Genomic DNA, 12,688 nt, shown 5'->3' on the forward strand with positions numbered 1-12,688 from the left:
AAAAGGGAAAGAACATGAAGAATCAAAGAGAGAGTTAATCTCTATCTTTAGGACACTAGAGGAGACATTGAGTGACAGTTTTTTATGGTGGTGACACCTTTAGGTTTCTCGATATGGTTTGATTCCTTTTTACAACTGGTTTTATACCTTTGAGACATATCATAAGGTAAGGTAACTTCAAATTTGAAATGGAGACTCCTAAGTTTTTGGCTTGGGGAAAGAGATGCATGGAGAAAGATAGTGTGTCAAAAACTCTTCCTCATTATGATAAGCTATATGACTTTTTTGTGAGCATCAAGAAAGCACTTGGACTGGATTTGAAGGAGTTTGTGAATTCAAGATTTCGGTATTTGAAAGTTAAATATGATATTGTAATAATTACTATTGTTTGCTAGACACTTGAGTGTGTCTACAATATAATATTTGGAATTAGGGAAGAATGAATGTTGTTATGGTTGTTGAATAAATCAATGATATTATCGGACATATGATTGTTTTCTGCAACTATGTTTTGAACACTATATATGTTGATCGAAAGAATATGACATATAATTTTTTTCTGCATCACATTTAATTGTTTTGAGAAGTATATAAATTGGTATAGATCGAATGGAATGGATTTTCAATGCAGTGAGGTGAGTTTCCGGTACGACGGAGCAGAAATGAATATGTAAGATTAACACTACAACGCTTAAGTAAGTGGATAAGTGATAAAGTGGTAATATGAGTGTGTGAATGGGAGAATATTTGAAAGGGGCGCGAGTTGAACTTTATATAGTATTGAAAAATAAAATGCCCCCATAAGATGCGACTCATTACTCGAGTGGTCACCCGATCGGATCAAATGGTGGGAAATGTGTTGGAGGTCGGGATCACCTATCTCGACGGGGATGAAGTATCACATGTTTTGTGTGTCATTATGTGTGACGCTTGTTGTATAGCCTTCCATCATGGGTCTGACGAATGGACCTAAACAATTGTTCCTCAAACCCTTGTTCTTACCCATAAAGCAAAGGCTTGTTATCCTTGATTCCTTCACTTTTGCATTGCTCGTGGCAGATTCTGAGTCTGTTGAGGTTTATTGGGATGATCAAATGGTCCGTTCTTACATTAAAGCCTTTAGATTTTTGAATGGCCGAGACCTAGCTGCAAGGAAATTTTTTAGCATCCTGATTTCCAGAGTCATTCTAGAGTATATGACAAACATTTTCTTTTTGTTGACATCGGGACAAAGATGGTTTGAAAGGACCAGGAATTCCTTGACTTGTCCACCCAGTATATTTGGGTGGACGTCGAGTTAGGGGAAACAATTTCTGTTTTTAGCATTGCTCAAAGTTTAGAAAGTGCCCATCTGGACGTGGGTCCATGTTTTGATTGGTCTGTCTCTCATGTTGATCCGGGAAGAGGTTATGCAACTCTTTTGACACGTGTTTAATACCCTTTCATGAGTATTTGTTTTTCAAGTTAAGACTTAGGCTTCCCTTCAACAATTTTGAAGTGAAAGTATTATATCACTTGAAAATCACTCATTTTCAGCTTCACTAATAGCATGTTTGGTTTGACTTTTGAAAGAGTAAAAAACAATTCTAGAGATACATAATTGATTCTAGAGTGATTCTTCTAAAAAATTTATCCTACATGAAGCTAGAATTTGTAGCTTCTAAATTTAAACTTCATTTGTACACTGAAACTTGTTGTTCAAGTGACTTTTACATAAATGTATCCAAATATAAGTTTATTCTGCTAAACTTAATTCTATTAAAATCAATTCTACCTAACTCAATTCCGTCAAAATCAAAATGAATTTTATCCACCTAAACACACTAAAAATAACATGGACTTTTGCGAATGTGTTCCAATATTTACATTATGGATTAGAACTGATATTTTATTGTGAATTGGCACATTAGGTAGCATAGACTTTTGTGAAGGTGTTCCAACATTTACATTATGGATTAGAACTTGTATTTTCTTGTGAATTGGGTTCATTTGCAAGATTAAAAGACTCTTTTTGCTAAAGTCCTCTTCTTTGTTCTCATACTTGATAACATTTTCTTCAAGGGCAATTACAACCCTTATGCCATAATGACTTGGCAAGAAATTTAACAGAATATATAGAAACTTGAAGTTGAATGGAGGAATGAGTGGCCCGGTTGTTTGGTTGGTGATGCCAAATTGCCAATATATAGAAAATGTTGAGAATCATGAAAAATCAAATAACAAAAAACAATTGAAGTAATAGTAAGGGATACTACTATGCATAATGATTTCTTTGAGACTAACACTCACAAGTTTTCCAAGCCTTTCCTACTTAAAGCACAAAGCTTGAAACATCAAAGTGCCTTTTTATTACATAATTATTCTATCAAAAAGCTTAAAACATCTGAAATCATTTCTTGCATGTTTTGATTCTTGGCAAGAATGGCATGCATAATAAAAATGACCTACTCAATGCCCATCTTCTTCCTCATCTCCACAATGAACTGATAGACCTTATCTTGGTCAGGAATAGACTTAGAAACACTCTCAATCTTAATACATCTCTTAGCCCAACCAACAAACTTGGGACACTCCTTCTCTATATTGATATTAGCTAAAGTCTCATAGCCTTTAAACCAAGTGTAGAATGGAATAAGTGCAACATCCACATAACCAAGTTTCTCTCCTCCAAAATAATTCTTGTCTCCCAACTCTTGCTCCATCAATTTGAGGACTTCTATGAATTCCTTCTTTGCAGCTTCTAGCTCTTCTCCTTTCTTGGTCCATAGGTTCCTTCCACTTTCATAGATCTATTTCACATTAAAAATTGATTCACATTCAATGATAGAACAAGAAACACAACAAACAAAACATGCAAAAGTGTAAATCTATATATATATATACCTTCTTGTCACCAAAATCAGCCCAGAATCTAGCTTGTGATCTCTGGTAAGGATCAGAAGGCAACAAAGGAGATTTATCATTCCAAACATCATCAATATATTGGACAGCAATGAGAGATTCACAAATGGATTTGCCATTATGAATGAGGACAGGAATTTTCTTGTGAATAGGGTTCATCTGTAACAACAAAGGACTCTTGTTGCTCAAGTCTTCTTCTTTGTACTCATACTTGATACCCTTTTCAGCAAGGGCTATTTTGAGCCTCTTCCCAAATGGACTTGGCCAGAAATCTAGAAGAATCACTTCATCAGCCATGGCTGTATGTTAGAGAAAAACAAAGAAGAATAAAATGTTAATATGGAAGAAGAATAAAAACAAGGCTTAGAACTCTATTTATGGAATGTAGATGTGAAGTTTGTGGAATGTAGAATATTGAATAGAACAAATTTGTAGGAGAACAAGGGCTAAACCAGTGACATTTGTTTAATAGTTTTCTTAAAATGTTGACCATTTCAATTATGATTAGCTTGGTCAAACACATTTAAAATGACACGAGAACAAGGGCTTGAACTCACTATTTGAAGGTTAATTATTACAAATTAACCACTCCATCAATTTATGTTTTTAAAATTTACAAAAACTAGCTTTTGAGACCATTAAAATCTATTTGTTAGTGTCTTTTGTTTAGAAAACAGTTCCATTATAAAAAATAGCTTTTAAGACTTAAATTATAAATAGCAAAAGAAATATTTAAATTTGTTTTAACATTATTTTGAAAAATTAAATATTTAAATGTTTTTGAATATTATTTTAGTTCATATGATTTAAGTGTGTTTAAAAGTTAAATATGATTGAAAAAAAATTGTTTGTATTTTTTAGTTTGAATATAAATGGATTATGCAAAATGATTTTTAGTTTGTATTTTGGTTTTCATGGAAAATCACACCTTTTTATTTACTAATCACCATTAGTTCGTCAATTTTCCTCTTAATTATTCCTTTAGAATGTTCTTTGATTAGTGAAGAAGATCTTTTGTGGTAATTGTCATGTATTGCCTATTTTTTTTCTATGGTGTTCTTCCCCTTTGTCATTGCTATCTTTTTTCCTCCATTTGATTTCTTTTTTAGCCTCGATGGTCTTCCTGGGAGTTTCTTTCTCTACAAGGTGGTTTTTTTTTTGGTGATATATCACGCCTCTTGTATTCCTTCTCCCACTCGCGGTCATCTTTTTAACTACCCTCCATGGTGTACTTGGTAAGCCTCCCTTTCTTGATCAATTATTTGATTGTGTCCTTCAATATATTCACATTCGTTTGTGTTGTGATCATGGCTCGTATGAAAACGACAAAAAAAAATTTATCTATCCTATTTGATTCTTCCATTGATCGGGTAGGGTTTTCTTATCTCATCTTCCTTTAAGTTGATATTCGAACATTTTTGCAGGATTTTTTCCTCAAAGTGTTCATAGGAGTGTAGCACGAGAATCTAGCTTGAGGCCCTTGGTCTTCGACGTCTCGATGGTGATTGTTGCCTCTTTTCAATGTTCATAATTCCTCGAGTTCCCCGCCCCTTGAGCTTCCTCTATCTCTCCGATCTTGAGTTCTTCTTCATAGTTTATGTATGGCAAGGCCTTCATTAACATATCACTTAGGCTTTTCTCCCTCTTCTAGCCCTAGCCTTTTGCTTAACATGCAATCCGCCAGCATCCCTTTCTTGAATATCCAACACTTCAATTTTTCATTTATCCCTTTAATTTCTATCGTCGTCTTAGTAAATCAGTCTATGTGTTCTCGCAGGGTTTCTATTATATTTTGTTGAATTATACTAAGTATAGCTATTATAATGAGTTGTTAGTTTGAAGTGGTCAAATAAACAGTAAAGAAGTCACAAATCTCCTTTTAGGAATTTATGCAACCGTCATGGAAGGTCTTGAACCACATCATATGATCTCCTTTGAGAGTCTGTACAATCAACTTATATTTCACAACTCCACGGGCATGGTAGTAGTCAAGCATGGTGTCAATATGCTCAATGTGTTCTTTCAGATCTCTCATGCCATTGTAGATGTCAAACTTTGGATGTTTCTTGAGGGATTTTGGGTTCCTACCGTCGAGGATGTGCCTAAAGAGATTACTTCTCTTCCAATCAGGAACATATACTTCAGCGTCACATAAAGCCCCTCTTCGAAAGTGATGTGATGATGATCTGTAGGAACGGTAACTCCTCATTGGAGTGTGTCTATCACATCTTCCTCTGGAATCATATGGAGGAGTTTGTTGTTCTCGATTCTTGATAGGGTTAAGCGATCTAGATGTTCCTCCGCATGGAGAAACATCGTCAACATTTATCCATTATGGTGCGACTCTTTAGTTGTCATGTAAAGCTACTCCACGTATACAGTGGACCCTAGGGAGAACATGCAGTAAATTCTCTTTGATCTGGAGCAGTATTTTAGTCAAGAAGTGTGAATCGTGTCGATGTACCAGGTTGTAAACACTATTGAGTTAGCCCCTTGCATGCCTAAGTTGGCTTTCAATTGTTGGAGGCTCTAAAGCATTTCTTGTTCGGGGATTTATTATGGTATAAGAGGTTGATTTTAGGTTTTTCTATGAACTAGTTGTTGTCAAGATTGAAAGTTTAGGAGAACTTGGAACCTGCTCTAGTCGATTGTCGGAGGAACTGGATTTGAGAGAGTAGAAGCAGAAGAAAAAGTAACCAAGACCAGACTGTCTTTGACTGTAGGAGTAATTCGCACCTATATCTTGGGACTAGGAATGTTGACTTTTGTTTCACTTGTGTTGGGCAACTAATCGAGTAGATTTCGATCCTGTCGTGGCTTTCACGAGATTGATTGATTGTTTGAGCAAAAAGAAGATAAGTTGATGTTGCTTTATTGTGGTAGAGAAACGATAATTTCTCGCAGAGATTCAAGGAAATCAATTATTGATTCCCATAGACAGCGTCAATGTTCTATTAGAGAACTTGGAATAAGAAACGAGATTGTAGTGAGATGTTTCATTGCAGTGATGATTTTTTTTTTATACATAGGAATGGAGTGGCCTATAAGGTTAGCACTCCAAAGCCTGCAACAGTGAAGTATTCAAGAAGCAAATTAGAGTGAAAGTGGAAAAAATACCTAAAATTGGTGCTTGTGGAGCTTATATAGGTTGAGCAGTTAAAATTACTCTTGTTTAATCCTACGTGTTGAACGATTCGGTGTTTTATTAGATATGACAATGGTAGATATGTCGGAGTTAGGGATCATATGCTTCATGATTAGCCGAGGTCTCACATGCTTTTGATTTTCATTTGAATCTTTTGTATTGGGTCCACAAATTAGACATTTGTCCATGGGTCTTGCGGACGATCTGGAACAAATAATACACATTCACTTTAAAGTTTAAGGTATTAGGTGTATTTATTTTTCATGTATAGTGTTCAACATATATTCTTTCATCTAATGTAGATCTTTTTCGTATGGCATGTTAAGGAGTTTAGAGATCCTATATTAGTGTGGATCAACACATTATTTTAAAAGCAATAACTTTAGTGAGTTGAAAATTATACCTTCATCCAAAATCTTACGACATTAGGTATTTTGATTCTCACTTATAAAGTGTTTAACATTTATTTTTTCATCTAATATAACAATTTAACTCACTTGACAAAACACAACATCTCTAGTATGAGTCTCTATGCATCCTTGATCCAACATTGGAAATCTCTCTTATTCCTTTACAAAGTCGAATCAAGATCTAATACCATTGTCGAAGAGCTTAGGGGAGCATACATTGGTTTGGATTAACACATTTGGGTAAAAGTAACCATATAAGTTAGTTGAACATCAAACTCAAAGACATACTGTGATAATAAAAAAACTCAAATTAATTTTTTATGTTAATACTAATACTGTACTTTTTTTCTTTAAAAAATAAATGAATATTCATGTTCATATTCATAATCATAAGACTCTTACCTATTCTATTAAAATAAAATTTAAAAATAAAATTATTCATAATTATGATTCATATTGCCACATGCCATGGCTATTGCCTGCCACCTTGCCCATAGTTAAATACATATGCCCCTGAATAACTTCGAATCAATAGACGGCAAGGAAAAGAGTGCGGCAACCAAGGATTCCAACATTGAGAATAAGGGGCCTAGCAGCCCTAGCGGTGTCCAACAGGGTAAATCACTAGTCTAGAGGTAGAATAACACATATGCTAAATCTACTAGAGACACGTGCTATCGTTGTAATGGAAGAGGTCACAAATCAAATTTTTATCCAACAAGGAAGAGGAAGACGAAGAGGAAAGAGTAGCACGTGCAGTTGAGAAAGATGAATATGGAAGGGTTGAGTTTGCAGATGTAGAATCTAATGAGAGGATAAATTTTGTGTTGGATAGAATTTTACTATCATCCAAAGATGAAGGAAAGCGCAAGAATTTGTTTAAAACACAATGTTATATCAAGAATAAGGTGTGTAATCTGATTGTGCATATTGGCAGCAAAGAGAATCTAGTGTCACGGAAATTGATAGATTATTTGAAGTTATCCACAAAACTCCATGAGAAGCTATACACCGTCAGTTGGATAAACAAGGGCTCTCAAATTCGAGTAACACTAGCATGTAGAGTTCTTATCTTCATCGGAAAGCATTATAGAGAAGAGGTACTTTGCGATGTTCTTGATATGGATGTCTGTCATATTTTACTTGGTAGACCTTGGTAGTTTGATAATGATAGTACTAATCGAGGATGGCATAATGTGATTATGTTTACATGGGGCCTATGGTTCACGTTTTTCACTTTGATAATAACCTAGGAGGAAAGAAGTTTAGTTTCTTGGCGATGACACAGAGTGAAAACGAGCTTGATGAGGCTGTTAAAGAAACTGAATTTTTCTGTCAAATAGTGAGTAAAGGGCTGATGAGTGTTGAAAATGAGGAAACAACAATTCGAGAAGAAGCAATAGGGATTCTACTGGATTTTAAGAAATTGACCGCAAATGAGTTATCAAGAGATTTGCCTTCTATGCGTGATAAATGTCAAAAAGTTAAAGCTTTCAATATGGAAGACAATGTGATGGTGTTTTCTGCGTAAGAAGAGGTTTCCAATTGGTACTTACAACAAGTTGCAGCCACAAAAGTATGGACAATTCAAAATGACTTGGAAGATCAATGATAATTCTTATGTGGTAGCTCTCCTGTATTTCATAAATATATCCAATACTTTTAATATTGTTGACATTCATGAATATCAAAAAGACGGGACTTTTTATCAAGAAGAGAATTCGGTGTCGAATTCTTCAGAGGTGGAGGAGATTTATGTAGATGGAATTTTTAAGCCATCCAAGTTTGTTTCAAGCCCAAAAATAACACTTTAATATCTTCGACAATTTTCTATTTTATTTCTGTTTTGGATTAAAAAATTATTACAGTTATTTTTCAATTTTATTTGTGTTTTGGATTAAAAGCCCGTTAGGATTTCTTTGATTTTGTATTAAAAAAAATTGCGTGAGTCAAAGATCATCTTTTTAGATAATAAAATTTAGTATTTTCATTATCTTGTGGATTATATAGTTTACCTAATAGCTTTTTCGCTTGCAATCTTGTGCTCTTATTCTAGGTTTAGCGCTTGTTAATCTCTAAGGTTTCTGATTGCGACATATATATATGTATATATATATATATATATATATATATATATATATATATATATATATATATATATATATACACACACACACACTCCCTTCGGTCTTATTTATAAGAAAAAGTCTTCTAAATTTTTTGCCCTTAAATATAAACAAAAGTTAACAAATTATCTTTGCATTAATTACTTAATATGATTAGTAGATGATAATTTAATTAAGGGTGTATTAGTAATTGTATTATGTCTTTTACATGAAATCAAGAAAATTAAATGCACTTAACTATCATTCTTAATAAACGTGAAAATTATCTTTTTTACTTATAAATAAGACCGGAGTAGTATATTTGATGACCAATTAAGGTTCCCATTATTTTGAAATGAGTCATCCTAACATCCCTTCATATTTTAGGTTATATTGATTTAATTAATATTAATTTTTAAATAGAAAATTAATAAATCTTTTAACTTTATTTGATCACTTAACAATTAATACACTTAATTTGAAAAAATAATTAAAATAGCTAAAATTAAGTATAAAAAAAATATTTCAATAATCTTCTACTTGAGTAATGTATCTTTTTATATATATATATATATATATATATATATATATATATATATATATATATATATATATATATATATATATATATATATATATATATATACACGCTCACATAATAATTATTAGAATATTAAAATAATAATTAAGTATAAAAAAATATTTCAACAATCTTCTGCTTGAGTAATGTATTTTAATAATTATATCAGAGTTTTTTAGGCGTGCATTTGAATGCTATGTATATTTGCATTTCAACTATACCATTTGGTTCACCTCATATGTCAATAATGGAAGTGCCATGATTATCGTACCTGACGTAAAACATGATAAAACCCCAATGACCACCAGATCAATGCACTTGATGACATAGATTAATATGGTTGAGCGGCATGGAAATTCCATGCAATGTAATCTCTAAATCATGCATATTTCTAACTCGTCTTATTGAAGCCTTTATTGTGATCAAACTAAAGTTTCTCAGGTGAAATTAAAATTTCAATATTTGCACACAAAAAAATTGACATTATAATAACAATAATACCTCATAAGTTTTTATTTCTACAAAAAAAATCAAACATAAAATTTGTACCAATATATAAAACATAAAAGAAATAAGGAAAAGACTCCCATTAATTCAAGGAAATCTCAAAATCTAGACTCTTATGATCAACATTCCCATGAAAAGGTGTAGGTGTCAAACGTTTGTTTAGTGGATCATCTAACATTCACTATTACGAAATACATATTTCGTCACATCGTCTCACTTTAGCCATTTAATCAACTGAAGTAATAACTCATCTTAGGCGCTTTTATTTGTTGTTATTTATTAAAATACTTTTTTACCACGGTCCAGTCTAACAACTATGGTGATAGGTTAACAAGTGAAAAGCTTCGAATCTCACACTACAACAAATAACACATTTCACCTCAGACGTGAAATGCATTTAACCTCGGGTAAAGAAGCAAGGTAATGAATGGTATCATGAAAAGGTTTTACTTTACTCCTCGGTTAATATAAAATTTAGGGCTTAAGTTATATGTATATGGGTCCTAACCCCAGCATCTGCATTTTAATTATTTTCAAAACTAGCACAACAAACCTCTAAGTTTTTTTATAAAACAGAGAGATGAAATAGATTTTTTTAAACTCGTTACATTGTTACACAAAATATTAATAAATTAATTTGCTACCAAACTATTTTGTTTACCCAGAATATTAAATTGTTTACATAGAAAAAAATTAATTTCCCGAAGATTTAGATTTTAGATCTTCAAACCATATAATTTAGGGGTAGAGCAAATGATGGATGCAGAATATTCTCTTGGGTTTTTGCTTGTATTTGTTTATGAAATAAAACAAAAAAGGTCTTAAATAAATAAATGATTTTCTGCTTAAATAAATATATAAGAACACAAATCTTAAACTCAAATAATTTTCTGCTATTGCAATCTATCATAAAGATATTTTTCATGGAAAATCTTAAAGTGGTGGATGTAAATAGTTTCAAGCGTTTCATGATGCTTCACAATGGAACTCAGAATGCTCTTTTTGATATTCATAATGTTTTTATAATAGAAGTTTTTATGTTTCAGGCGGATCACTAATGGTAGTGTCTTGAGCATTGATAGTCATGAAATGAACGTCAAAAATTTGTTTAAAAACGGTGATAAATATGATCAATAATTACGCCAAAATTATTCCTTCAGTTTTGACAATAACTGAAGTAAAATATGTTTAACCCTCGGCTTTAGAAGAAAACCAAGGTAAATTTTTTTTTTTAAGATTTACATTGTTTACACGGAATATTAAACAAATTCAGATTCGTCATCGTCGCTGTAATTCAACTTTTTTTGCATATCTTGTATGCATCCAACTTCTAATCTTTTCAAAGGTTGAATATCTTCTTTGTTTAACCTGAAGTTGAAAATTATTTTATGCACTTGCAATCTATCATAGAGAATTTTTCCAACTTTCTTTAACTAAGCGTTGTTCGAAGAATACAACAACAACAACATCAACACCATTATGTGAGATAGATTGCAATGGCAGAAAAAATGTTTTGTTCAAAGATAGAAGAACAATGAAGATTTTTCTGTCATGCAATATATTTCAAAGAATGATGCATACGAGTTTGGGGCACATATAAGTATGGATTAGAGTAAGATCCGTTTAACGAGTAATTTTATAGTAAATTTGATTAATTTATCCCTCGATTATTATGAAAACCGAAGAGATATATCATTAAGTTTACATTTATAAAGAAATAAAAACATAAATTGCAATAGTTGATATTCGAAGCGTGTCCTAAGTTGATTTTCCCCTTAGTTATATTAAAAACCGAGAAAATATGTTGTTTTTATTTTTGAAAAATAATAAAATATGGCACGCCTTAACGTTATATTTTATTTTTTTTACTGAGGTAAAAGTTTTATTATGAAATATATTATTTGAAGTAGTTTCAGCACTAATAATTTTTTATTTTTCATTATCCAAAGGTGTGTCTCCTATATTTATATTTATATTAAAATTAAACTAATTTTTACCTCGATGTAAAAAAGCAAACGTTGTAAAATGTACCTCAATAACATACTTAAAGTGTGCTAATTATAGATATTTTATCAGAGTTGCTAATAACAATCGTGCTGAAAAGTATTACTTATATATAAGCTAAACTTTGTAAACATACTTGATTTATCATTTTTTAAGTTTGCTTAATCTTGAGAAAATTTTGGCATAATCCTCTCAATTTTATGATCCGTTTTCTTTATATTTATGCATCGCATCAATGGACGGCAAGTTTACAAATAATTCTAGGACACACAAAACATGGCCACAAATTGATATTTCTAAGAATAAGACAACTTAACACCTATTCACTTCCTAACCGCCCATCTTAATGTTCACAAGGATAATTCTACTCTTAGGACCTACACAATTAATAGAGTTCACGGATGGATTTTGGAGTGTCATCACATTTGTCTATTTCATAGACTTTTTATGGCCTTGTGTACATTTTTGTGTCATCCTATATACCTCTAAGTATTCTTAAATTATGAATTCATACAACTTTGATTTATGCACCTATACCTAAAACAATTAGACAAAGAAATCAACAGCACACATGAATGTCATTTTGTCATTTTGGACTAGAAGAGAGGAAACCTACTGTGATAAATTTATCACAGTTGTACCATTATACTGAGTATAGGATCTTTGATAAGGATATGATGGAAACAAAGGAGACATTTTATTCCAAACTTGATCAATATAATCAACTATATTTAGTGACCCATATATGGATTTTTCCCTTGTGAATTTGGATTCATTTGCAAGAGTAATAGACTCATGTTGCTAAAATCCTCTTCTTTATCTCATACTTTATACCTTTTCATCTAGTACAATTAAGACCCTCCTGCCATAAAGACTTGGCCAAAAATTGAACAGAAACACCTCATCTGCCATTGCTGAGATAGACGACCTGTGAAGTTGGATGCAGAAATGAATAAATGAATGGCTAAGGTATTGGTTGGTGGTGTTGTCAATATATAAAAAATATTGAGAATCATTAAAACAAGAGCAACAACAG

The 12,688-nt window shown here is 32.1% G+C and overlaps 1 protein-coding gene across 1 annotated transcript; it reads right to left on the reverse strand.

Moving 5' to 3' along the window:
- Positions 1–2,400: 2,400 nt before the first annotated feature.
- Positions 2,401–3,205, reverse strand: LOC131628748 (probable glutathione S-transferase). The gene is made up of 2 exons (XM_058899572.1): positions 2,884–3,205; positions 2,401–2,789 (listed from the first exon to the last, which is right to left on the reverse strand). The coding sequence occupies exons 1-2, from the start codon at positions 3,196–3,198 to the stop codon at positions 2,445–2,447; spliced, it is 660 nt and encodes a 219-aa protein (XP_058755555.1). The 5' UTR covers positions 3,199–3,205; the 3' UTR covers positions 2,401–2,444.
- Between the last annotated feature and the right edge of the window lie 9,483 nt (positions 3,206–12,688).

This window comes from Vicia villosa, unplaced genomic scaffold (assembly GCF_029867415.1).
Source record: "Vicia villosa cultivar HV-30 ecotype Madison, WI unplaced genomic scaffold, Vvil1.0 ctg.000477F_1_1_1, whole genome shotgun sequence".
In the NCBI taxonomy this organism is placed as follows: Eukaryota; Viridiplantae; Streptophyta; class Magnoliopsida; order Fabales; family Fabaceae; genus Vicia; species Vicia villosa.

Bases quoted from the DNA above. Each gene is read 5' to 3' on its own strand.
- LOC131628748 (XM_058899572.1), bottom strand. From the start codon at position 3,198: ATGGCTGATGAAGTGATTCTTCTAGATTTCTGGCCAAGTCCATTTGGG. The intron at 2,790-2,883 runs GTATATATATAT...AATGTGAAATAG, and splicing joins CTGATTTTGGTGACAAGAAG to ATCTATGAAAGTGGAAGGAA.